The sequence below is a fragment of the Stegodyphus dumicola genome, chromosome 1 (genome assembly GCF_044657685.1).
Source record: "Stegodyphus dumicola isolate Sdum_Otavi_A_Nest chromosome 1, ASM4465768v1".
Taxonomy (NCBI): domain Eukaryota; kingdom Metazoa; phylum Arthropoda; class Arachnida; order Araneae; family Eresidae; genus Stegodyphus; species Stegodyphus dumicola.
Genome location: NC_140768.1, coordinates 88,882,024 through 88,909,877, shown reverse-complemented (window position 1 = coordinate 88,909,877; position 27,854 = coordinate 88,882,024). Strand labels below are relative to the sequence as shown.

At 33.7% G+C, this 27,854-nt stretch overlaps 1 protein-coding gene across 1 annotated transcript in view; it reads left to right on the top strand.

Moving 5' to 3' along the window:
- The window catches only part of LOC118184021 (uncharacterized), a 65,361-nt gene extending 44,634 nt beyond the window's left edge, over positions 1-20,727 (top strand). The window contains exons 2-3 of the mRNA XM_035353653.2: positions 3,783-6,319; positions 12,453-20,727. Of these exons, the coding sequence (XP_035209544.1) occupies positions 6,151-6,319; positions 12,453-13,261 (978 nt within the window). The 5' untranslated portion in view covers positions 3,783-6,150 and the 3' untranslated portion in view covers positions 13,262-20,727. The remainder of the gene's footprint in view (positions 1-3,782; positions 6,320-12,452) is intronic.
- The last annotated feature ends 7,127 nt before the right edge of the window (positions 20,728-27,854 follow it).

Here is a 27,854-nt window from a genome sequence, read left to right as displayed (position 1 = left end):
AGGCAATGGGTAAGTGAACACCGCTGCCAGAGAAACGGCGAACTCCAGCTCACTAACAGAAGTTTCAACATTAAATCCTATCACATTTCTGAAGAGGGAGACTTTTCAAAAATTAGTCTTTAAATGGTAAAGGCAATGGGGCCAGACCAAGTCAGGGCGTCGGGTCTATAAGTTTCTTTCCAAACTGTCACTGGAACCGCATTCAATGAACAATTTTCTGTCACAATTTATCCCGGACATGGGCTTTTTCCTGATTATCTCAAACGCTTTGGCTTCAGAGAAGACAGAAACTGCGAGTGTGAGAAGGGGGGTAATCCAGACCACTATGCGTTCTCTTGAGGGTTTAGCTTTCTAACATGAGGTTCCTTTTCAACCAAGCACAAGCTTATGGACACAATGGTTTCAGAAACTGAAACATAAAAGGGTTGCTCGGCAGAAGTTGAAAACTCTAATAGATGAATTTGCTGAAAAATATGGCTAGATACGAAAAAACATGGAGATGAATTTCTTTTTCTGTATTTGAATTTAGCATTTTTATTTGTAATTAGTAATAACAATGCGTATGTATTTATTTACCTTGAATATTATGTATGCTTATGTAGCATTTGTATTATAAGGTAGCCTTTGCATTATGCCTAGTGTACGAAAATAAAGTTGAATTCTTTTTTCTGTATTTGTATTTGTAATTAGTAGCAACAGTGTTTGTGTATTTATATATTCTGGATATTATATATGCCTATTTAGTATTTGCATTACATGGTAACCTAAGTATATTCTGCGTATTGTTCTGCACATCCTTTTGTATTTATATTTAGTATTCGTACATTTCATGGTGTCATTTACGTCTTGTTTAGGCTTTAATATATGTATATGGTTTAAGTTGTGTTTACTTGATTTAATAAATACCACCTGATTTGTTGAACTAGCCTCAAGGCTGTGGCTTGGTAGATAATGGTTGACATCTGATGAGTTGGCAATCCCGCACAAATATAATAAATATGCCTGAATCGGGAGCCAAATCAGCGGTTTACGTCGCTAACCACTGTACCTGGGCGTCAGATAAATACTACCGTCAGCCATCAAGTATTTCTATTTAGGAGATATAATAATCAGTTGTGTTCTCGCAGGGATTAGAACCACGGAAGCTTCAATTGCAATATGGATATGCTAACCATTTACACTATGACACCACGCAGGGGGAAATACGGTACTTTCTAACAAGATAGATTATTTAAATAAAAATTAATGAATATATAAACGTTAACGGATATGGTAACTTATGGCCCACAAATTGACGCAAAGAGCGTGCTGTGATACAGAACATTTAAATAGACTGTTAAAATAAACTATAATTCTCCCACCGGCGACTAATCAAGGCCGTTTGATCCCCAGTAATTTACTGGTTCACGGTCACAGTGTAAGGCAAGTCAATAAATTTAGATAAATTATTTAACCTCAATTCATCGGTGACTAATGCAAGACACTTCGGCATTGAGACCTAGCGGCTCATGGTCGCTTTGTGAGGCAAATGAAAACATCTGGATAAATTATTAAAATATAAATTAAACTGAAGACCATCATTGCCCACCAGCTCAGTTGCTCGCAGGTGATCAACGAAATTATGGTCCAAGGGGTCAAATACTTGCTCATCGTTGTGTAAGAGATCGTGCATTCTAAATGCATGGTAACGTTACAACTTCTAAGGAGTTAAACTAAGAACTGCTTTTTATCGAACCTAACGATTATCAGTTAACTCTAATAATGCTTGACAAGTTATCTCCTCAGCTGATGCTTACTTGTGAATACACAAGATAAAACTCAAGGTAAAATCTAGCTCAAATTTTATTACCCACAACTTTCGGTAGTACAATTTAAAGTTGTGACAAAAATAAATAAAGCAACTTCTCGTCGACCATCAGTTACAGCTGTTGACTGCTACGTTACAGTTACGATGTGATTATATAACAAATGCCGATTCAGATTTACAACGCCGTTTGTGTGGGACGCAAAAACAGCTTTCTAATTTCTGTTAAAGAATCAAGCTTTCAGCAAGAAAAGTCAACGTAAATTTACCGAACTGTGGTTTCAAAGGTTAAAAATATTATCTACTTCTTTATCTGCAGAAGTAAAAACCCTTAGGAGGAATATGCTTATGTTATTTAAGATATTTTATGTAAATGAATACCTTTATATGACTTGGATTTTAACATAACTTCTTCTTTTCGTTTGTCCTCAACAGAACGGGAACGAATTAGGATTACTTAAGGCAAATGTTTTGAATGTTTGAATCGAATGTTTGGCAGCGATAGTCGCAGTTTGTAATTACATTCGTCCAACGCTAATATTTCGGTATTAGCCATTTTGCTAACCAAAGCTAAATCGTGCCATTACAAGCTTCGAACCAAAGCTTAGTTAAGCATGAGTTGTGCAGTTCAGAGCTACGAGTACATTTTAGATAGTATTTTCGTTTTTATGTTATTTAAAAGATGGCGGATTTGAATTGTACGCACAAGTTGTGCCTCCTTTTCAGTTAAAACATTAATAAAAATTTTAAATTGTGACAGTGTAATCTCCATAAGCCTCTTTTTATTTACGTTAGACGGAGCGATGACTCTTTTGGCAGTCTATAGTGCCTGAAGAACATTTAAATTAGTTAATTATTACACAAGTTACGACATTATAACGGGATCTAATATGCATTAATTAAAATTAAATTGAGGCTTGAAATTTCGCGTAGCACAAAGGAGCATGAAATATGTATGCATATATATTTAAAAAGCATATATATTAAAAAAGGAAATTTAAATCTCCCATTTTGCAATATTGCCGGTCAAAAGTTTTCATATTTCTGGAGCCAAAATTATTTAAAAAAATCTTTTGGCCAATCAAACTTCCTAAAAGCATTTCGTATTCATAAAAGTCATTCAGTTCTAGTAATGATTCCACTTCTAATACATTTTTACCTTCAGCTTTTAAAGGAGTTATTTCGTAGTTACTTTCGCTTTCTGTCAAGTGATGGTTCCCATGGTTTTGTTCCCTATACTTTGGCTGGAATTTTCTCGAATATTTATTTATTGTTAACGAGCATGCAGATGCTTCTCCCTCCGCATTTTCATTCTTGCAACTAAAGAAAAACGTTTTATCTAATAATCGAAACTATCGTCCTGAAAATTTGAACAACTTGCTTTGATTCTTGTTGCTATAATACTTTTGACATTTGTTCTTCAGCATGTTATTTTTCTTAAAATTTTTAATATCCAACTCAGCTAACATTCAGCCGTCTAACCTCACGCTCTGTTAGCGGATTTTTCTACAGTAAGTGGTAATGCAACGCACGATTTCTACCGAGCTTTTAATCTACTCTGCTTGCCTTAAGTTTTCATGAATTTCTAGTTTGCGCGAGTAACGTGACCAGCCAAGGCATAAAGAAATTAATATAAAACTAATTGTTCGTAAAACTTAAACGATAAAAGCCACAACACTGTAAGGAATTATCGTGTCCTCTTTTGTATGCTCTGATAGTCTAATTGATAGCACGTCAGGATAGCAATCGGAAGATCCATATATCCATTCGAATCCTGGTAACGGCGTAGTTCGTTGTTCACATTGCCATCTTCAAAAATCTCTAATCACTGCACAACATGACACAATGTTACATAACGTAATGACGAAGAAATCTCATGAGAACGTTTCTAACCTTACAAAAATTCATAATGCAATGCTTAATTTGATTAATGCATTGAGTATATAAATGCTGATTTTAAATTTCATTTTAATTACAGGTTCTGTGCTCCCACCTCCTCGTCAAAGAATTTCTTCCTTTTGTCAAGTTGGAATATTAAAACTTTTAGCAAAATATGACTTCTTGAGGATTTCAAAGACTTCTTTTGGATGTTTTTGAAAGGTAGATAGCACTTCTTAGTGATAATATACATTCTGGTGATTCCACGTTTGGCAGGATCCATAACTGAAGGTACTAATTTCGACGCATGAATCGTCCTGAACATGTGATATTCTATTAAGCGATGATCATTACCAAGCAAAGAAACGATATAGTAAGCGGTGATTTTAAAACGTACAGCATTCATTGAAACATTTTTCAAGATTGAAGTCTGTCAAACAGGTCTGCTATAACACTGTACGAAATAACAAGATTATTTGAGAGCGCAACATAATACTGTAGGCCAAGTTTCTGTTAGATTAGAAAGCTAGAAGTGCATTAAATTCAGATATCTGATAAACTACGAGCACAGAATTTCCTGCGGGTTTCGTATATAATAGAGAAATATAATTCTTCCAAGACCAGATATGAGAGAGCTTGAGGCCATAGACTAGATACTGGATAAATAAAAAGAGAAACGCATATCAAATTCAGAAATCGCAAAACAAGAAAATTAAAATTCCACAAAGAACAAATCTAGAACTTAACAGAAGGTTAACATTGTACCAGAGTTGAAAATAAGCATACTAAAAGAAGTAAAATTTTATAAAAGACCGAATATCAGGCATACAGCAAGGATAAAGTACTACCAGAACCACAAACCTGACAAAACAGAAAGTGTGAATTCCAGTAACGCTAGATATCGGGGTTAAAAGAAGGATAAAATTTTTCTACCAGGGACAGATGTCGGGAAAAGAATATAAGGCAAACAGATTAAAGTCTTCAATATCACGAGACCAATAAATCATGAGTTCAAAATTTAGAATTCCAACAAGATTTAATAGCGAAGAGATTAGCAAAGACGAATGAAAACCAGTTATCAGTTATAATAGATAGCATCCAATAATAGGATCAATTAGAAGGCCAAGATTTCTGTTGGCAGCAGAATGTATCGTGATAAAAAATATCGAAGGGATTAGAAGAATAAAATTCCACCAAAAGAAAAAAAGTAAAAGATTAAATGGTCAGAATTTCAGCAAGATGGTAAATGCAGAAGTGATTAGAGGGACAGAATTCTATAATCTTTAGAATTAGAAAGAAAGCATTCGATAACAGTAAAGATTAGAAGGAAACTTGAAAGATTGCAAGAACTCATATCAGAAAGATAGAATTTCAATAAGATTTGAGTATTAGTGAGATTAGAAGGCCTTAATAACTTAATAATAAATATCACCAGGAATTGGCATAGGAGAAATTAAAGAAGTAGAATTCGAGAAGGATCCAGATACTGCACAGAATACATAAGCAAAATTCCGCAAAGATTATTGATTGCTGATTATTCTCTAACGGAATGTGTGCGTCTGCTTCTGAAATGAAATCTTTGTCAACTCCACTGAACAGAATTCATGTAATACACATAGATACTGAGCAGAAAGAACGTATAAAGAGTAAACAACACTTTCAAATAATCTATTATACTCAGAAGAGTTTGATCAACCAAATATCCACAAATACTGACTGGCAAACCAAGCTGATAATAATCAATACTGTTAAAACCTGAAGAAACTTGAAAAGGTTTAACAATACATACCACTGGCACTTTGAAATGATACACCAGGCACGAACATTTTGGAATAACAGCAGGAGGTGCAATCTGTGCTTTGAAAGTGTAATAATAAATGTGAGTGGTACTTCAAAATGATACTAACAATGTTTAGTAATTCGAAACAAAAGCAGACATGACTGGCAATTCTAAAAGATAATTATAAGCGTAACTCATAAAATAAATATAACCAGAATTTAAACAGCAATAATAAATATATCTGACCTTTCGAAACGATAATAAGTATAACTATGACCTGATTGGAACTTCGAAATAGTATTATAATTACTACTGGTACATCGAGATGATGATAATAATCATTATGTTGGATACTTAAGAATGATAATAATGAATATAATATGATCTTCAAAATAATGATAATAAATCTGACTTCCGCTCCGAAATGGTAATAAATATGACTGGCACTTAGAAAGAAATGACGGTAATTATGCCTAATACTTCAAAATACAACCAGCACTTCAGACTAATGATAAGTTTTCCTGTCATATCAAACGATAGCAAAAGCATGCCACAGGTACATCAAAACGATCATCTCCTTCGGAGGATGACCAGATTTTCCTCAAAACATACAACGAAAACCTAAAATCTCCATTTGGAGGTATTGTTAGACAAAAGGACTTGACAACGACTATCATCTGCCGGTCTTATGTGGGCTGTGATCATGTTGTCCCGCCTCAACACGTCTTCGGAGGTGTCCATCTTGCCGACGGGTTTGGGCAACCACTACACGTCCAGCAGCAGACACCTTATCCCTCCCGGCAGAAGAAGGTACCCTTATAACCACTCAATCAGTAGCAACTCTGACTGCCACGTGGGTGAGTATGAATAGTACATGAGATAAGGCTGAATTTAAAAGTGACTTTTTATATCTATTTTGCCAAGTGCTAGGTACAGCGTTGAAATTTAATTAGCAGTAATGATTTAACACTTACAAAGAATTTGTTCTAATTTGTGTAAAACGTGTCCTCACAAAATTTACATAAGTTCCCACTTATATCAAAACTAGCCATTCTCGAAGATCTGTAAGGGTTTTGCTGTCTTAGATTTATTCGTGTATGCCGTAATATTTAAATTACCTAGACTAACTTTAGTGGTCTATCAAACGACCTTGCTTTATCACAACTAATGTAAACGTTTAAAATGAAACTATTTGTTAACACATCGACCTGATGGTTATACAAACTGAAAATTTAACTTGAGCAAAATTTCCGCTAGCTTAATGGGTCAACAGACAAACATTCAAAATGAAGCAAATGTAGAGTCTAGCCTAAAACGTGAAACTTAAAAGTAATTCATGACTTTTTTTCATTTCTTTCCACCGACGGCAGGGTAGCCGATTCGCTGGGGCGGTTAGCATATAGGCCAGATGGCCCTCCTGACAATTAACTTGTCTTCCAATTCAAGCTTATTATTTTCAACATGAATAGCATAATCGTTTCCAGTTTCAGTATTTTCATATAAATATAAGAGATTATTATCAAAAGACTATTTAGACATACATTTTTACTTATATTTCTTTTAAACGGACGCACATCAGTAAAGTTCAGCTGCAATTTAAACAACGAAACACATGATGAAGAGAGTAACATATAATTCAAACGAGAATATACCAAGTAAAATAACATATTTCTACTTTTCTTCCAATTTTTCATGACAACGCAATTAATTTAGCGACAGAAGGACCTCCATATAATGACAATAAGTATGATGTTTCATTTTCAGTCCTTTCAGAATTATCAACACAACTTAAAAGTATTTTCAGAAATTACATTTAACTTGACTACCTGCATCAATAAAAGCAAGAAAAATACTATCCTTTAACTTCATATTTAACCTGAAATGTTCTCATTTTTTATGTGAAGTTTGATTTTAATATGATGGAGACTGATAATAATTTAAGGCGGGATACTGAGAATTGGGAAATTTAAATGCTGGTGGCTGAACATTTCTCCAGATCGAATTTTGAGACAAATTAGAACTAGGGTAGAATGGTCGGGGAATAGGATATATTGGATAGTAAAAATATGGACGAACATTTTGCCTAGGAGCAGAAGACTAAGTACATTACTGGTGCTTTCTAGTTCTTCGGATGAGCTTGAAGTTGGGAAAAGTTTTCTTGTTAGGGAATTCCAATTTTGAAATGAAATTATGTTTTGAACTGATAACAACATACGTTTTTGCTGTGGCAAACCCTGGGGGAGGAAATCAATAAGAATCTGATACTTAAACTCAATTCAGAGCCTGATTTTACGTTTTAGGCTAAAATACATATCAATGTTTTTGAATGAATGGCAAGTGACGGAGACAACAATAATCAAATTTCATCAAATTTAATATGTTCTGAAGTAGAAAATACGTTAGAAATTTCTCTTTTAAAAATTTAGAACTATATATCTCGACAGATTTGTGAATATAGAATATAAAATGATCACTTTTAAGGAAATCGGAAAATAAAGCCAATTCGATTTTTTCAGTAAGGTTTAAACAATGTAGTTTTTCAGAAAATGTCAAATATTTGTCGCGTCTTTTGCGGCGTCAAATGATGGGGATGTAAACTCATCTTTAGATACAGCATCAATTTCAGATTTCGGTTGGACCATTCTATTTTGAGAACGGGTTTGCATATATAATTTTATAAAAATTCAGTTATAAAAATAAGATTAAAACATTATACTAAATAAATCACGAAATACTAATATTACTGTCTTTATCTTAAAATTGTTAGAAACAAGATATTATTATCAATAAATCATGAAAAAAATGTTTTGAACGATAATTTTTATATTTTTTTCAAAACGGCAGAATCAAAATAATTTTGAACAAAATTCTTGACGTTAGCTTTAACTTCTTTCCTTTTCGATGCCGCACACTTTTACATTAGACTTTGCATTACATGATTTTTGTAAAGAGATTATCACTTTTGCACTTTTTATATTCGATTACAATCACATTGCATGATATTCAACTTACAAGAATATAATGGCAAACATACCGGCACTTTGAAGGAATGAAAGTCTTGCAGACACACACTTAAATCACAAACATTTGGTAATGTTAACTTATAAAGCAAAGCGCACATCTCCTTCCACTGTAACTGGAAAAGCATTTTCACGCCACATTTTGGAACGAAGAGTTTCACCCACTTCGCTACCTCGGGCAACAGAGTTTTAAGGCCTGACCTTGGCCTAGTTTCCTTGTTAACGTACTCAACTTATTCGCTGACGTCATGGAAGCATAGGAAGAAATTAACTATCTTTCAACGCCCCAAGTTTAGCCGCAATTTGCGTTAGTAACTTTCTGGGAACACAGGAAAGATTGACTTTATCTTTCAACTTTTGCAAATGGAAATATTTTCTGGTGGCACATGTGGAAAGGCTTGCACAATCTTGACGTCGTGCCGACTAAAAGATGTGATGACTTAGATGGGTACGATTAAAAAATTTAGCAGAGAAGACACCAATTCACTTTTTGACCTGAGCCAAGAAAAACTGCTGCGTAGATAACTGGAATTTTTACGAAACACAACTAACTTAATTATTAAAACATCACGTTTTTATGTTTGAACAGGAAAATTCTTTAGAGACACAATTTTTCTTAAATGGTACAACAACAGGGGTGCTAAACGTGCACTTCTATTTTATATACGCAGTTAAATTTTAGAACAATGGAAGAATGCGGCTAATCGAAGAAAACGTCCTTTAGCAAGCAACTGTAGGCGGCAAGAGAGAGTGCCTAGTTAGTTGCAATGGTGTTTATAAATTTGGTTCCACTGTTTTAATCCTGTGTAATTATTTTGAAAGATCTTTAGCAATGCGAAATACGGCAGGCGTCAATACAGATGGCAAAGAGGTTGTATTTGAAAGTAGAAATTTAATGTCCTATGAGAATTTAGTCAGTAATTTTGTTAATGATTGCCTTTCATATTTTATATTTTACATATATATATATTGAAATACTCATTAACCAATGCATAGGCAAGTGCAGCTTTTAGGGCAACAAACTCAGCTTAAAAATTGTGTTGTGTTGTTTGAGCCTTCTTTTCCAAGTCGTTATAATCTGGTTTTCCTGTTGTAAGATTCTCACTAGTGTATTTCTCAGTTACTGTATAAAGTGACAAATCTTTAGAACTGATAAGCGAATAATCGCTTGAGTTCGTGTAGATGAAACAACAAGCACAAAGGGTAAAATAACCCTTTATTATTCAGATAAAAATTAACAAAACTCCGTCTTGGAGCTTTACAATAAAGCCGAACACTCGGGCTTTGAACTTAAGATATAAAGAACTAAAACTAATCTAAAGAGATATAGCCGGAGCTATCAAGATTCTAACCGAGTTGACCCCTTAACTCTAGTTGTCTACAAAGCTATCGAGGGCCTGAACACGGCCGAGCGTAATAACAGCTTAGAGAGAGCAGCCAAAAAGGCAGACGCGCGCAAATCAGAAACTCTGATTCTCTCTCACTCATCAAGTAGAACTTCGCGGCTAAATACCGCTCTTCCTCATTAAGTATTCATACGTGATTCTAAAACTATGTTCTGGCCGGAAGTCGTAAGTTGAAGTTAAAAATTTGATAGGAAAGAAGTTCTCAAAATTAAAACTGTTAATAAAATTAAAATAAAATATAATCACTAGGGCCGCACGATGGATCTGTAAATTTGACCACAGTTCGAAGGATGCAAGCCGGTTTGGGAATATTGTCCGTTTTCTCAATGATGTGTAATTGATAGATTGATTGTAGTAATTGATAGACATCCCTATGCAATTGTTGAAGAGTTGGCAGAATAGATTCATTTACCAACGGTACAACATTATTTGAAAGCACTTGGAATTGTGTGTAAGCTTAGCAAATGGTTTACACATAAAATTACTAACAGTAATCTAAGCGAAAGTGTGAAGATCCGAACTTCATGCATGTGAAAAAATATTTTCTAAAATTGCGGGTGTAAAGACATTAGACATTTATCGATGCATTAGGGAAACATGAAAAAGCAACATAATTCTCTCGAAATCTGGATCTTCCTATTTATAGACGGGGGTGATATCAATTACTCACGATGAGGAAGAAGTGATGCAATGAGCAAGAAGAAAATTACTTATATTTTGACTAGTGGTTTTAAGCTTGAAAAATTCCATAGGTGTAAGAGAATACAATTTATATGAGATAATTGAAACGCAATTTCAAGACCTTTTAAAAAAACCCGACTGATGCGTTTAAAATATCATTAGAAACCTATTATAGTGTTGGAAGGATGTTATTTATCCATATGTAAAGATACAGTTGATTAAATTCTTAGCCATCTGGTTATTTCTTCAAAATCTAATTGAATAACCGATATTATATATGGGATGACCTTATAAATCAAACGAAGAATTATAATAATGCTTATTTTTCTTAAAAAAATACTTTGCTCACGTCGTAAAAAGTTCTATTTCATTAAACCACAATTTCGTTTTTCAGATTCACTATTCACCTTTCCATTTAGAAGCACAATTTGTCTATCACCTTTGTCTTCAGAAACTGATTACCTTTTCAAAACTAAATAGTCTGATTTAGATTGGACACTGGATTAATATATTACGGCAAAGCATATGCAGTAATTAAAAAATTATCTTATAATTTGTGGTTGTAGATTGTAATGAACAATTAGAAGGATTGGAAAAAATAATGGAAACATTAATTTGCATTTCTACCGTTTCGACTCCTTTTGCCAAATTACGGGAAGGTCAATATAGCATCAGGAAATCCACCTCTGTAGATGATGCACAGTGATGGCCTCAAATTATAGATAACTTCTTCTCTACTATAACGGATCCCTAGCAATTTCTTCATAGCCGTACGGAATTATATCGAGTAAGAACATCCTGAATTTCAGTACCTCCCATCGCCGCCGACGCGAGAGATCTATAACAGCTCTCGTTTTATGACACTTGGCATTGTTATGAAGGATGATTAGATTCGTCGCCTAACACATCACCAGCGTCAATACTCAGGGGAAAGTGAAGCCAATCTTTTAGTCACGAATCTGATCATAACCCATACATAACAATGCACTGTGTCATAATAGGAGAGCACCTGAGACGATGGCGATGGTTGGTACGGAAACATTCTCTATAGTGGTGGAATATAAGTTGACGTACCTATGATCTTTTCGCCAAAAGGACAGAACCATTGCAAGAGATCCACTGCAATAATAAAGAGGTTTTCCGCGCTTTAGGTTGGCCGTTGGGGAACACCTCAGAAGTGGATGTGGTGATGGTTATAGAGTTATAGAAATTTTCAGCTGGTAGTTTACACGGCAGGCGATTATAGTAATGGATCTTAAGTGTTTGTAATCACAGCAATAAAGTCGTTCTGGAGCTATCAAGTTGCCATTATTTTTTATCCACTATCGTGTATGAATAATAGATTGTATATGAATTAAATACTCTTCATTGTAGTATAATATTAAGTCTACTAATTCTGCTTTGAAATTCGAAAAGAGTAATATTTATTAGAAATGATAAACTGTCATAAATTTCTTTGGCAGCCTGAATTTTGTCTAGCTAATATTCCCATACAAACTTCTACCTACAGCGGTGTGGATACTATATGTATATCTTCCATTTGCTTCACAATAACGAGTAAAATACATTAGACATTTTAACATATTTCATTGTATTTTGTACTTAAATGAGTAAAATTATCATCTTACTCATACTTAATTTGCTAACTAGTTTCATTACGTTTGATCAGAAAAAGCACTGAATTTGATCAAAGTAAGTCAAAGAAGCTAAATGCTTATTTTTAGTGTGAACTCTGTTATTACTTTTCCTCTTTAAGGCAGTTGGTGCTTACAGAAAGTTTCTCAGAAACTCTCTGACTTTCACAAAGAAGAACAAATCTTTAATTATAGTTTAAGAAACTTACAATTGTATTATTTTCTAATTTCTGCTTCTTTCATTTTCAGGGGATCCGAATGCTCCAGAGGCAAATATGAGTTTCCGAGAACACCAAGAATACTTTGGACCCGACGTCCTGGTCATCATTGGCCTAGTCTTAGCCTGTTTTGGAGCCATACTGACACTTATAAGTTTCTACTGCCAGTTCAAGCATCCCGCTATTCAGGCCACGATGGCCGGGATCGGGCCCTCCTTAGTGGGAATCGGAATGCTCTTCTGTGTTCTAAGGCTTTTTTTCTGCACATTCTGCATCAGTAGGACGTGCTGCGAGTGCATCGCAGATGGGTTACGATTCTTGGTCATACGTTGCCCCTGTACCAAGTGCTTCAAAAAGTCCAAAAAGAAAATCCATCCCTTGCAGGTCAAAGAGACCAATGCCCTCAAAGCTGTCGCTAACGGCCAAGTATCCATTAAGTCCTTCAACAACTCCACGCAGACCAAAATAGACTACGGAATGAATAATTACTACAGTAACAACAACGACAAGAGCCACAACGTTGTCCCCGCCAGGGCCCAAGAAGCCACGAAAACATCTTCCATCGAGATGACATCACTACCAACGCGAATGGATCCCATCAAGGAGGCTGAAGAACAACAGAGGACGCCCAGTGTACACGCAGAGGAGAAAGATGATAGTATAACCGAAGTGAGAGTGGATTCGACGAATTTGGAAGAACCACAGAAGGTAGAAGATGATATTATTAAGGATGAAATTGAACTGTTGGAAGAGATGAAATCTGAAGGTTCACCAGAATCCAATAAGAGCCTCAATAAGAATATCAATGATCTCGTTTTGAAAACTACACCGAAATATTAATAAAAATTTACCAGTTATAAAGACACGATATACAGAGGAAAGAGCGCGCAAAACTGTAAGGTATTACATTCACTAGAGAACGTTTTTAACTTCAGTTCTTGTAATGGAAGAGCCATGGACGGTCATGGGTCATGCGTGAGTCATTTCTTGCTGATCATGATACCAGCAAGTGACCAGTTACTTGTGACCAGGGAACAATAGTATGACTTTTGCCAAGCTGTATTTCAATCTCATCTAGAAAATTTTAGGAAACAGAACCATATAGAAAGAAGGTATGCAACACTATTCTAAGTTTATCATAACAGAAACTATCTTTACCTAACTCATAAATCAGGACATTTAAAGATGGCTAGGATAATAGGATAATTTACTCAGTGATCTCTCATGCAAAGATAATGATATTATTTTGGCCGTCTCTCGTATTACTTGCATTGCAATGGAAGTTCGATATTGTCAGTCGTGGCTGATTCTTAATCAGAATAATAAGCAAGCAGGAAGTACGTTTTAGTGAGCTACTAGAAAGGGTGTTATACATATGCAGGAAGTACCTCGATTGGTAAAACAAAGGACTATCTTTAAGAGTTTGGCGAAGAATTTCAGATAGAAAAGTTTTACGGAGAACAATGTTTGTTAAATGTTTGTCATGTATAAACATGTATAGACTTGCTCTGACACATTCCCAGTATAATCCATCTTTAACACCCGGTGTCTTCCACGGTGGTCCGAGAATGAATGTGAAACCAACAAAACATTTTATTTAAAAATGGGGGAAATATCCTTGCAGAACACCGAGAAACATTTATAGCAGTGCAAAAGAGAGTATTAGTTTGAATGTTTGCAGGTATATAGCATACCACGTTTTTAATCACTCTTTGCTTCCGGTTCATATTTAAATGCTTTTGAACCATAACGTTTAGGTTTTTCATGAGTTCCACAACTTGGGAAATAACCTTTGATAAGTGCCATGAAAACAAAGCTTTCCTACGTGCTTCAGATTTTAACCTTGCTTGAGTTTAACGAAGCTTTATGGTTCAGTTTACTAATGAAGGACGAGGTTTTTAGTTTCTAGCTATTGTTTAATGTGACGTGAATTACAGATTTATTTCTCGTGCAAGCATATGAAAATTGCCGCGTTTGTATTTGTATATATAATCATTGCGACACGACAATTAGCCAGAAATTAATTAATTTCCATTCACTAGTATTTTTAAAAAAATCTTAATAGACGGTCTCTCTCAGATAAGAACTCCACAAAATACATCCCTCAAGAATTCCAAGTCCCACCCACTACCATAAATTTCTTCACCCAAGTCTTACCGACTGATATAATTCAAAGCCCCTACTGCCGCTAAGAATTTTCGGACACCCTACACTTCTGAGTCAGACACGAAGAGAACACATTGCCAACTCCCCCACTAGAAAGAATGTAAGTTACTTAATACCTTTCTGGCCTTTATATCTTCATGTACATTCACTGATCTTATTTATATTATTTTCTATTTTATTTTTATATTATTTTTATATTATTTTTATGTTCTCTTTGATTTGTTTTTACAAAGTTTGCATTATTTATCTTTTTTATAATCTTCTATGTTTATTTCAACTTTACTTTGATTTCGATTTCATAATGACAATTTCCAATGTTTAATTTCTACAAATAATATAGTACTCAAATACATAAAGATGATAGTGTCGGGGACGGTTACTCGAGTTTTACAGGATTTCTCTACAGTAATTGATTTTTACTCCAAATTGAATTGACTAAAATGCTTCATGAGAATAAGTTCTTTGAGTAACAACTATTCGCGGAAATATTTGGCCTGACTAGAATTGCCGGTTTGGCTTTAACTTATAACTCGAGTAAAGACGAAACACTTTCATATTTACGTATTTTTATCAATTATTGATCATTGAACGGGAGTTGGTTTGTTCCCCTTGGAAAGTCAACTAATTTCCGATCAATGACAATAATTACATGTTTTAATTTTTACTTTTACAATTGTAATATTATTCTTCGTGATGATTTAACTCCAGTCCCCGTTAAAACATTATTAACATTTTGCTTTCAAATTACTTCAAAACATCTTTCAAAATATAACTTACCAGTATGGATGCACACTTTTAAAATAATTCTACTTTAATTAAACTTAGGAGATAATATAATCAATTAATCAATACTGTTTAGGAAATAAATTATTATTAACTAACTTTGCAGCAATTGCGCAAGTAATAATAACTTGTATTAGCACTAAATGGATTTAAGTTCATACAACATTATATATATATATATATATATATATATATATATTCCTCGTTGCGTCAATATGCCACATTTCTGAAAATTTTAATGAATGATAGAATTGTCAGGAACTAAAAATTCAATAATTACCGTTAGAGACATCAGGAATTCTGTACCAAAATAGGATTTCCAACTACAGATATCTACAGCTCCATTATATAAACTCCAAGTATTCAGAACTTCTTTACAGATGTCCAACGGATTAAATATTCAAAAACTCCATTTATCCTAAATCCAAAATGTCAGGAACATTTTATCCAAGTTGCACACCCACCATATGAAATCATGAATTTAAATTATCCAGATATCTAGAAATCCAGTTATTTGGATTGCAGATATCAGAAACGCTTTATTTTGGATTGAGATATACCGAATTTAAATTAGCCAGAATTCAAACATCCAGAATTTAAATTATCTGAATTTCTGGATATAAGCAATTATAAAATTGGGACTTAATATATCAGGAAAATATAGTTACTCAGATTCAAATATCTGGAACAGCAATCAACAGACTTACTTAGATGTCGGCTTTCGTTTCTTTTGTTTAAGAATACGCAGCGGTTTTACAAAGTTTTATGTACAAAAGCGAAAGTGTCAAAAAGCCATTTTTTCTCTTCCTAGCCTTCACTATGCATTCCTTTTAAGTCTATAGAATGCTTGCCAGTTTCATATAGCTGCTTGATTCCTTCTTAGAACTTATCTTTGGAAACATGTGTGTTCAATATAGTGAAACCAGGTTCTTGAATTTAATTCGTTCTTGAAGGTTGTTCGTCATGCAAAATACTCGTAAAACGAATCTTTTTCTTCTTAGGAATTAATGTAAAATAGGTAAATCTGTTTCTGGAATACATATGGAATGTTTATTTAAAATTTATAACATTACTTTATGCATAAATTCACAATAGAGCATTAATAAAAGTAATTAAATCTAAGTCTAAAAACGTAAATGCAATAGTAAACAGATAAAACAAATGAAAATTTGATTTTATTTGACTGTAGTGGTACGAAGGAGAGCAAATGTTTTAAATGTGATGACTAAGAGAAGTTATTGTTATTGTTAGCCCTTTCTGTGAAACATCAGGTAACAGTCGCTATGGTATTGTTACTGAAACTGCTTACGCTGTTGCTTGCTAATGCATTATGAGGATGGTTAAAATCTGCATCTTAAGCTATTTTACATAACTATTGCGGATCAAAGACTTAATTTATCTTTTCTTCCTTCCTCTTTCTCTGACAACATTTTCTCTAACAATCGCCTTTTGGTTGATGCTGCCTTTGAAGTTGTTACAATTTTCTTCTGACTGAGTTCATTTTTATGGTAACTGCTTTATGTACTCATTGGTAGTTTCTATGCCCTTAGGTTTTCTTAAAAGCACAATATTATATATAACAAACTAAAGTCCGTCTGTTTTAAATTTCTCAATATGGATATACAGTAAAATTTGGCATGATTTGTTACAGGTCGAATTCATGGTCCCATAGGTCACTCGCTGTCAGGCTTTGTTAATAAGAGTTAAGCAACAAAAATATTAAAATGATGTTTCAAGGAGTCTCTGAGTGTTGCTTGTGTGTCGCAAATTACTTCACGCTTTGAAAACCATTTATTGTCGACTTGAGAGTTCGTAATTCGAGACTTTGTCATGCGAAGTTCTATTCTTCAGAAAGGCTTTAGTGAACACAATATTTTGTGATCCCATATCCTACTGTACTTTTAAAATAATGATTTTCTGAGATGATACCTACTTGAAAGACAATGTAATAGTCTGCAGGTGCCAAATGTGCTAAAGGCGCGAAAGCTGAGAATTGTGGCATTTTCTTTTACTTGCCTATAATGGAATTGTATAATAATGCATCGTCGTGCGTCATACAACAGAAATAAGTTATTCGGTCGAGCAATATTTAGGGCTAATGAGCTCTTCAGAAGTATGTTTAAACGTCTTTAGAAAATAGGGAGTTCGCTGATATCCCTTGTGATAAATTCCTTGTAAATTATCATTTTCCAATCAAAAACGCTCATTAACAGGGTCGATATTTTTTAAACCGAAATTTTTGTGGCCACAGTAAACCTTCTCCAACTCAAGCATATGATTGCTATTTTTTTAGAATTAAGAGAAAAGCATCGAACTTCACGTCCAATGAAACTGTGGGCTAAACGAATTAGATGTGGTCTTTAGATTCTTGTGACAAGGCTAGGGATGCCTTTTATGCAAAAATAATTCGTATTCATATTGAAAACGTCCAAGCAGTCAGGCAACTTACCATGTTTCGACATTAGACTGAACTACTAATATTCAGCGGTTTAATCCACATTTACAAATACCTGGAGATTTCATTGTCTTTTAACCATGCAGGAAGCTTTTCATAACGTACGCTAAAATGGCGGAATGAAAAATACGACACAGACTTGTATATATGTTTATAATAAAGAGGAAATCTTTATGTGTATAAATTATTATGAATGATGTAAAAATTCTAAGAAAGCAATAAAATATTGCAATATTGAAATTTTGTCAAAATATGTGAAATAAGGAATTTGATATATGTGAGCATGCAAGGAGTCTTAAATGCACATCGCGAGGAATATCTTAGTAAATTAAGACGGAACATCGTACTCTCGAAACGTTTCTGATTAGTGAAACTAAAATGACAGAGCATGTGACTGGCCAAACAGGTGTTATTCTTTTTCTTTTGCTTATTTTATTGTGAACTATAACTTTACCTCTTTTATACTACAATGCAGATTGTGATTTCATTCCTAAGCAGTAAAAAAGCCTGTTCGTATAAATATGTTTTCCTACGAAGGTGATTTTAAATAAAGTTCTTCAATTTAAAATTAAGATAAAGACTGAGAAGTACCGCCTGATTTCTTGTACACATAACGGAAAAAAAGTGAAAATTGTCATAAACGGGTCCAAAACATTTAAATGTAGAAAAGTCGATAAAAAATTTGTAATCGACGGTTTTTTTCATAATAAAATCAAAATCAGATTATGTAGTGAAAAATATTCTTACGAATCTCATAAGCGGAAATATTTATACATTTGTTTGTATGATACGCAAAATAAAAAAGAATTCTACGGGGTGTCCACAGAGCCCCTGACCAACATTTCTCTACTATTGTGGACACACTGCAAGAGATAGTGTGCTGTAAAGTTTTGTGGTGTTATTGCACGTATATTGATTTTTTTCTTTTAAGGGTTTCTTTTGGTTTCATATACGCATAATGTGAGGATTTTGGAATGCAAGTCTCATGGGAGTTGAAGCGAGAAAGCTCGAAAGTAAATGTTTGGGATGGGAAGCTTCATGACAAGATTTTGGATTATTTTTCTTCCACGAACAAACAATAACAGCAGGAGATTACCTCGATGCATTGATTAAGTGTAATTGCCAATAGTTAGAGTAACGTCAGCTAGAAAAACCAGTGCTGCACATATCGAGGTTATATAATTTGTGTCACTTGTCACAAAAACTTTGAATCTTGCTTATGAATATTTGACCAGTACCAAAGATATAAGTTGTTCCATTCCCAAACAAAAAACTATTAAATTTGTTCAGGGACTTTATGGACACACTGTATACGTAAGTTTTCTTTAATGGGCCACGGTACCAAAAACAGACCAAACTATCGATTTAGCATTGATTTAAATATTAACTCCAATTATTTTATATATATAGGAAAAATTTCAAGGCTATATCTTCAGTAGTTTAAAAGTTTTATCAGTGTTTTACAAAAAATAATATTTTGTTTTATAATTGAGACAGAGATTTCATACTCTAGCACATGTTTATTAGTATAATATTCATAAAACTATGCCTAGACTTAACATTTATACTTTAAAAAGTATTAAAAGTAACTAGTAGGAATTAGATAAATTTTCTCGTTTTCCATCAGGAATGGGATCAAATAATATCAGTATTAAAAAAATGTAGCAACAAATTAAAAAAAATAATTTAAAGTTTTAAAGAAGTAGCTTAATAATAATTTAGTTTTAAATTATATCAATAATTACTTTTTAAACTACGATACAACCAAAAGCTTTACCATAAATTTCAAAATATGGAAAAAAATTTCTATATGACCGTTTGTGTCCTTAAAGCGCACTATATGTTTGTTCCCTTAAAGAGAAATATATGCGCATGCATAACCAGAAGATGGAAGGATTCCGAATTCTAAGAATCAGATTTTGTGGAAACATAAACTGGCGACAAATTTGTAATATTAAATAATGAAGAATATGTTAGTGTATATATATGTATATAAATGTGTGTGTATAGTAATTAAGATGATTAAAATAAAGAAAATGTTTTTAAACATTTATGAAAACTGCATAGCGATCATTCATAGTTTAATATTTCAAACGGGAGATAATTATTTAAAACATTAATTATTAATTAATCAGTTAAGGAACTCTGCAGTTCTTAACTAATTTAAATTACTGAATTAATTAATGAAGTTTTGATTAACAAATTCAAAGATTTTAAAGCAAAATGTTGCCCTTCGGGTAAAGCATAAAACCGTTAACACATCTGCTACCTACTCTCAACCAGCGAGTCGAAAGAAACATATGCGCGAATTTTCATTTTTGGGGATATCTGATTGATTGACTTATTTGAAAACCGATTATTTGAAAAAAAAAAAAAGTTACGATGGAAACAGTTTTCAATGAAATATCTTCGTCTTGATTGCAAAATATCTGGCGTAGCTAACCGGGAGATTGGTTTCAGTGAAACATGTTTCGGTTAGAAACCTTCCAATGTTGGAGAAGGGGAAGTTTCTTCTCGGAAAAGCTTCTCCTAGCTTCATGCCCCCATGAGATATTTGTCTTTCAAAACTGGTCAACAAAGTCAGAGATTTAAAATAAATATGTTGCTGTTGCCCGAAATAAAATATTTTTATCTTTCTTTCGCCAGTTCTTAGCTACTGTTTGACAAAGTTTATCTTGCACAAACGTAAAGCACAAGAGTAAATAATTTTATTTTTTTTCAAGTTTTATCTGTCTGTTATTGATTAATAAGCTAAGCTATTTAAAAGTAATAATCGCAGTTTTCATCTCTGTTATTATTAATAACTAGCTGGACATGTAAAATGACACTAACTGAACTCATTATAATCATTTTATATAGTTTTCTTTTTCTAATAACTCTTTTAGGCAGCTGGCCATGCAAATAGTTATTTTAATTAAAAACGTTGTCAGTTATCAACTGCCCACTACTTTCTATTTTTGAGAATAGCAACATTACTCAAAGTACATTCGTTAAAGCAAAGCAATGGGCCTACAAGACGCATCATTTGTTCCAAGCGATTGATTAAATGAGCTTAAAGCGTCGAGGCAAAAACAAACATATGTCTCAGGCTTTCCAGTATCTGCTAAATCAATAGAATTCCATGGAATTTTCAAGTCGTCGGTCAACGTGAGGGTCTCGACTCTCCATGACGACGAATGTGTGTGCAAACAAAAGCCTCACGTGATCGCATCGTCATTCGCATGTCATTTGCATCGGACCGAAAAATAGCTTGAATGTGGGGGCGGGGAGGGATTTCATAGCCCAGCTTAATTATGTGGGTGTTGTCTGCATTCGTTAACAATCGCAGCAGATAAAATCATTCTCAAAGTTCTGCAATCGCGAATACGAGTACTGAGCAGCAACGTCAGATTTTTTGAAGTTTTTGACTACACTAGGGTATAAGTATTGCCAGATCCAAAGGTAAATTTCAGGATCCTGGGCTTTATTTTTATTTATTACATCCGAAATCTAACTATTCTAAAAGTAAAATCTGGCTTGGTGAACGAAAAACTAAGAACGTCTGAGAGTATTTACAGTTTCACGTCGCACCAGGGGGACTGTTAAGAAATTTTATGCTCTCGTTGAACTCACAGTTCATCATTTAGCAAGTTCATCATCTATAGACTTACTAATGATGACACAACTTTTTTTTTGTCTTTTTAACTTTATTACTAACCATCATTTTCTTCGCACTTACACCACAGCAAAATCATAAAAGTTTAAAATCAGCATACCTTTAGAATTGCAATACCGATACAATGTCAATTGTTGCCATTCATTTTTCCAGCCCAGAGGAGCTATAATTCTCGAATCTCACTTTTGCGATGAATCAATTTTGTCGTTCGTTCTTCATTTCATAATACTAATTGCTGATGAGGCCAACCGCTTAGAATAGTTACTTATAGATACATATATATATGCAGGGTGTTTCAGCAGATCGGTTACAAACTTTCAGAAGAGACAGAGTACACCTAGACGATGGAAAATCACATAGCAATGTATGATCGAAAAGGCTTTCTTGGTGCGGTCGTGACAACACAAAACATAAGAAAAGAAGAACATGAACATTATCAGGAAACAGGATTATTATCCTTCTTAGAACAAAAATAAAAAATGAGGAACAAAAATAGACAACGAGCTTCATTAAAGAAAGTGTTCGAAATGATGACCGCGAACCCAGATGCAGGCCTCACATCTCCGGTATAGGGAAGAAGATCTGACTGTAAAATAATATAATAGAACCGAAAATATTTCATGTTATCCTGGTTCAAGAAACATTATTTAATTCAAATCGCACAAAATTTCACCAAGGTAAATGAACATTCGAATCAGGTTTGAAACTTCCAAGTTTATTCAACTGGCGCTGCCAGATCCAAGCACAAGAAGTATACATCATGAAAGATTTACGCTCTCTTTGGCGATTAAAATATATTTCAACATAAAATTTCTTATGATTTTTTGGCGCCCAACAGTATTCTGGAAAATACCGGACATGTCCCAGACTTCCCCAGCAGCAACCACGATGCGCGCAGCAAGTTCATCAAGACTTCTAAAACGAGGGTTTCGTACCCTGATGTCCTGAAGCACCTCCTAGAGGAAGTAGTCAATGCAAGTTAGGTCTGGCGATCCTACTGGGCAATGCACCGGACCACCCGCCGCCGATCCCATATCGAGGATACGTTTCGAACGTAATTTCGAACACCTTCTTTGATGAAGATCGTCTGTTTTTGTTATTTTTTCTTGGTTTCGTTGTTTACTGAGCAAAATAAACGTATATTTTCACCTTGTTCGCGTCCTTCTTTTCTTGTGTTTTATGTCGTCACTACCGCGCCGCCAAGAAAGCGTTTCCGACCGTGCATTGCTGTGTGTTTTTCCATCGTTTAGGTGTACTCTATCACTCCTGAAAGTCTGTAACCGATTTACTGAAATAACCTGTATATATAATATTTTTAATAAATCCGCGTCATTTCACGGGTCCAACTGATAATTAATAAAAGAGATTAAGAACTGGATTTATTACTTTTAAATCGCTTATTTTGTTATTTAACAACAGGTGGGTTAAATTTAAAAGGAAAATTAACTATCCTACGCTTTACAAAATGGCACCAAACTAGAGCGTGAAAGTTCAAAATATTTTATGTAGGACACTTTTTGAATTCTAGATAAAGTATTTAAAGGCTGCCATAACTTTTTTTTATTCTCCCTGTATCATATATTTAAAAATAACACATGGCGATAAAATTTTGAACTTGATACTGACAAAAAAGTGAGGTTTGATACTAACAGCACCTTTGGAATTAATGATAAAATTTTTAAAAATTGAAAAAAGAGTAAATAAATAATGAAAATATTTTTTAAACAAACAATCGCACTTAAACCACACAAAATTCAATTCAACAGCAAAATCCAAAAATACTTAAAAGCAACATATCTTTAGAGTTTCCAACGTATCTTTAGAATCTTGGAGATAAAAACTGGAGATAAAAATGTGTAATTCCGTAGAGTGTTGCCACTCTACGGAAGTTCGAAATAATTGGGTTTGTTAATCAAAAATTCGTTTAAGGTTTTCAAAATGGAAAATAGATTCGGGCGGAGGATTACGTTATTCAAAATTTGATTGATGTAGGCACCATCGTGTTTTCACGATACAAGAAACATACCTACATTCATGCACATTCTCCTTTATTTAACTTCTTTTAAAATAGTACAGAGCGATAATATTTGGGGGCATCAATTTGAAAAGTGATTAAGCCTTTTACAGTGATTCAAAGGAAAATTCCGTTTCGAGACTAATAGCCCTTCTGAGTTAACGCTTCTTTGAGCTAATTATAAAATTTCAAAGGATTCAGATTTTAACAATCACCCGGAAGGGCTCTTTTAAAGTTTAATGCGGTTTATCAGAAGAGATTATCGATAAGAATGAACCAGGTGAAATAGCGAAACATTTACAGGATATTAGATGAATATGCATTTAGACTAACATGAGAACCTTATAAATCATCTGCATTTACAAAGTGAAAAATTATTTAATGTCATTCTATAAAAAGTATTTAAAATTTTAATTAGGTGTATCATGAGTTAGATACATTTTTATTTAAATCAGGTTCAAAAGTAACTAAAATAATATTCTAATCTACCTCAGCTATTTCTTTTAAATAGCTTAGTTTGTTAATTAATAATAGATAGTTAAATATGAGACAATAATATACTACGTTTTTCCGAATGGCAAGAGACTCGAATGAAAAGTTAAACAACACATTAAAAAAAAAAAAAAAAAAAATCCTGTTCCGAGACTGGCTAAAATACTTTTTAATTTCGCTACTAAAATTTCCTATTCTTTCATTTGTTTAAAAGATAACCAGCGAAATATATGCCATATAATAAAGACGCTTTGAAATAAATAACTGCAACATTATTATTAAGGTAAGGAAATTCTGCAGTCCTGCAACGTTCCACCATTTTTACGTTCAAATAATAAAAATCAAAAGTGGGATTGCGACACTTTTCCTCCAAGAAAACATGAAATCTCTAATCCATCTTTCCATAAAAATCTTTCGCACCGATAAAAATTCCTCAGCAAAATAAAAGATCGAATTGAAGAATACTTCAAACCAATTAAGGACGCCAACAGAAATAAATAGCACATATATATACATATATATAAGACCTCGCTGCAGTTTCAACATTCCTTTGACGATTCCCCCCCCCCCCCCATGCAACCGGCGTTGCTTTGACATTTATTGCAGAGGGCGCTGTCTTCTGCGTTTCCATGGTAACAAAAAGATGCTCAAGATCAAAGCTAAATCCAGGCGCTTTATTTTGTTTTTTTAGTAAGTATTCGCCAAAAATAGTCATTATAAAAATAATGCATTAATAAGCCCAGTTGGTGTAATTTCAGTGTCCTGCTTCCTAAACTTTCTTTTTCAATTAAAATTAGATTTATTACACTATGATTTATAATGAACAAGATAAAAGTTTTTAAATAATTTCAAAATTAAATTTTAAGAAAATCGCACAGGGCCCATAAAAATGGTTTTTCTACGTTTGAAGGCAAATAAATTTTTCAATTTCCCATTTTAGGTTTATGCACTTGATTACTGCATACAAATAATTTAATTGCATTAATTTGGTCTTATCTCTATCCCTATTAATTAATTACAGTTCCTAATAAAATCGACAAGAATTCGTTAAGCTCTTCTTTGTTCTAGCACCAAAGGTGTTATTAATTTCAATCCTTACTTTTCCTTATCATTTTTCATCTAAAAGTGTGTTCTACCAAATGTTATTGCTATGTACTACTTTTGCAGAATAAAAAAAAAAAAAAAAAAAAAGTATAGTAACGCTTAAACTTTCTATCAGGAATTCTTAGTTGTGATTTTACTACGGAATTTTATGTCGCGTAAGTATGAAAAAAATGATGCATAATATGCAGAAGTGAAAAGACAAAAAGTTATTAAGCCCACCAGCGGCCGAGGGGTAAAGTCGCTGAACACTGGTAGTTCGGTCCGAGGTTCGAATCCCGCAAACGGGCTGGCTGCATGGGCGTTTTCGTGGTTTTCCCCATGTGTAACGTGTATACGAGCCAGTTTCCCTTAGAAAGTCCTCCACGAAGGCGTCCCTCCTCTTAGGCAGATAGCCCTAGTGTGCTTTGCCATAATTAAATAAAGCACCAAACACACCAAAAAGTCATTAATTAAAAAACAAAGGAAATTGAGTAATTCATCTTACTAAGGACACTGAATATTGATATGATGAAATGAGAAAAGACTGAAAAAAGGAATTTAATGACAACACTTGAAACTTCACAGGGAGCTCAAACTTATGTTGCTTTTAAAACTTTTGTAATTTTGTTGTTGAATTTTATGTAAGGCAAGTGAAAAAAAGTGATGTTGAGTAATAAAATTTTTAAAAAAATGTCTTAGTAGCAGTAAGTCCAACAGCCGATAGTTTCGGTTTAGTCGATTATGGCAGAACACGCTATGGCTATTTGCCAAAAGGGAGAGATGTTTCGTGGAGGACTTTCGAAGGGAAACTGGCTAGTACACATGGTTCACATGGGGAAAACTATGAATACCATGCAGCCAGTCCGTTCGCCTGGAGCTGAACTCAGGCAGGAACTGCCATTGTTTACCGCTCGGCCGTTAATGGGCTCCAAGAGCAGACAGATAAACTGCAAGCTCAGCCAGAGCACAAAAACACTTAACTAACCCTCTGGTGAGACGTTCAAATCTAAATCCCTTCAGATTTTCTTTTATCTCCTTCTTTTCCCCTCTCCCCCACAGCAAATACAAGATATTGGATTTTGCTAGCGCTACTGATTAATTAATTATGAAAGAGGTAAAATAAATATTCATCGGCGTTATAAAATTGACTTTTGCATAAGAGTGCCCGCACTTTATGGAAAACGCTACACTAGTATAAGGGTGCCGACGTTTTTATTTTGAATGTAGTGAATCAGATTAAGGAATTCAAGCATTTCAATTACACGTGAGGAGTTAATGGGCTATATAGTTCTTTAATAATAATTATTCTATGGTATTTGCCTTCTTGGTATAACTGGAACGCACATCCGTCTAGAAACTGGTAGTTTTGGAATGCGAGTCGCAGCTAAGGCATCGCACCTTTTCACTTCTATTGCTTCGACAAACCTAACAGACTCTACATCTTTCTTTTTCAGATGGAGTATGAATATAGATCGTAAACTTAATAAAATTTCTTAAATTAAATATTGAATATTCTGTCAAATATTCAGTATTTTATGTGTTAAATTTAGTAGTCTAAATATTCTATCTGATTTTCTTTCGCTATTAGTTTACATATCGATTAAAAAAAATAATAAAATAATGGAATGTTTCACTTCCCCATTTAATATTTTCTCTGATCTTGTGTATTCCGATCTTTTTAGCATCTGTTCTAACCTCTGGCTCATAGATATTTTTAGCATCTATGAGTGAGAAAATAAAAAATAATGTTATAGCGGATTCACAGTAAATAAGTATGATTAACTATCAGAAAATAATTCAAGCAATTAATAATAATAAACACATTCCTATTTTGTATAAATACAGATAATTGCAAAACGAAAGAAAATATTCAAATACCTCCTTATTCCCCAATAAAAATTTTTTTACAGCGTACTGCTCGGTCTTATCCATATTTTGAGAAGTCCATTCAGTGTTTGATATCTGTGCTTTTAGAAAACAGGGCCATTCAAGGAAAACGTTTGGACCCAAAACAATTTTTCAACAGTTAAAAAAGACGTAATACACTTTCCCGGGAGAGGAGGGATTTTAATAGCAGTTGTAAGAAAAACAAAACAAATAAACAAATAAATTATTTCATTTTTAAGAATAAGAAAAGTCTACAGAAAAATGTATGCAGTAACATTACAGTAATTTAAAAATAAATAAATAAATAAATCTGAAAGCTTTCAGATTTTTTATTACACGAAAGGAGCGTTTTTTATATTTACACACACACACGCACGTTTCGAAAGCATTTGGGCTAAAAATATTTAAAAACAGCACATCTTTAGAATTTCCGACGGTCTCGTACGTTGGAAATAAAACTTTTATGCCACCCCAATGTTTTTCGTTGAGATGACGGCGGTCTTTCGCAAAGTCTCCATTTTTCAAAAAGGTGACGCAGATTCATATCCTCTCTTGCTTTATTATTAAATTACGATAGCTGAATCCGAAATTTAAACTCATACAAGTGGGAGCACATCGTTATGCTGGGCACCTTTATGAAAGTTTTTGTCTTTTATAGGGGCCGAATTGTCCAGGGTGGGGAAGCACCTTATGAAGCGGCTCGATAAACGAAAAAATTACGTTTCATTGACTGGCAACAGTTTCTAATCTTTATTCGTAGTGAATGAATATCACTAAATGAAAGCATTAATAGGCTTCTGATGTTTGTAAACTCAAACTACCAGTTTAAAATAGAGCGCATACAGCGATTTTCATTTACACAGTAAAATAACTTCACACATTTAAATAAAAAATTAGA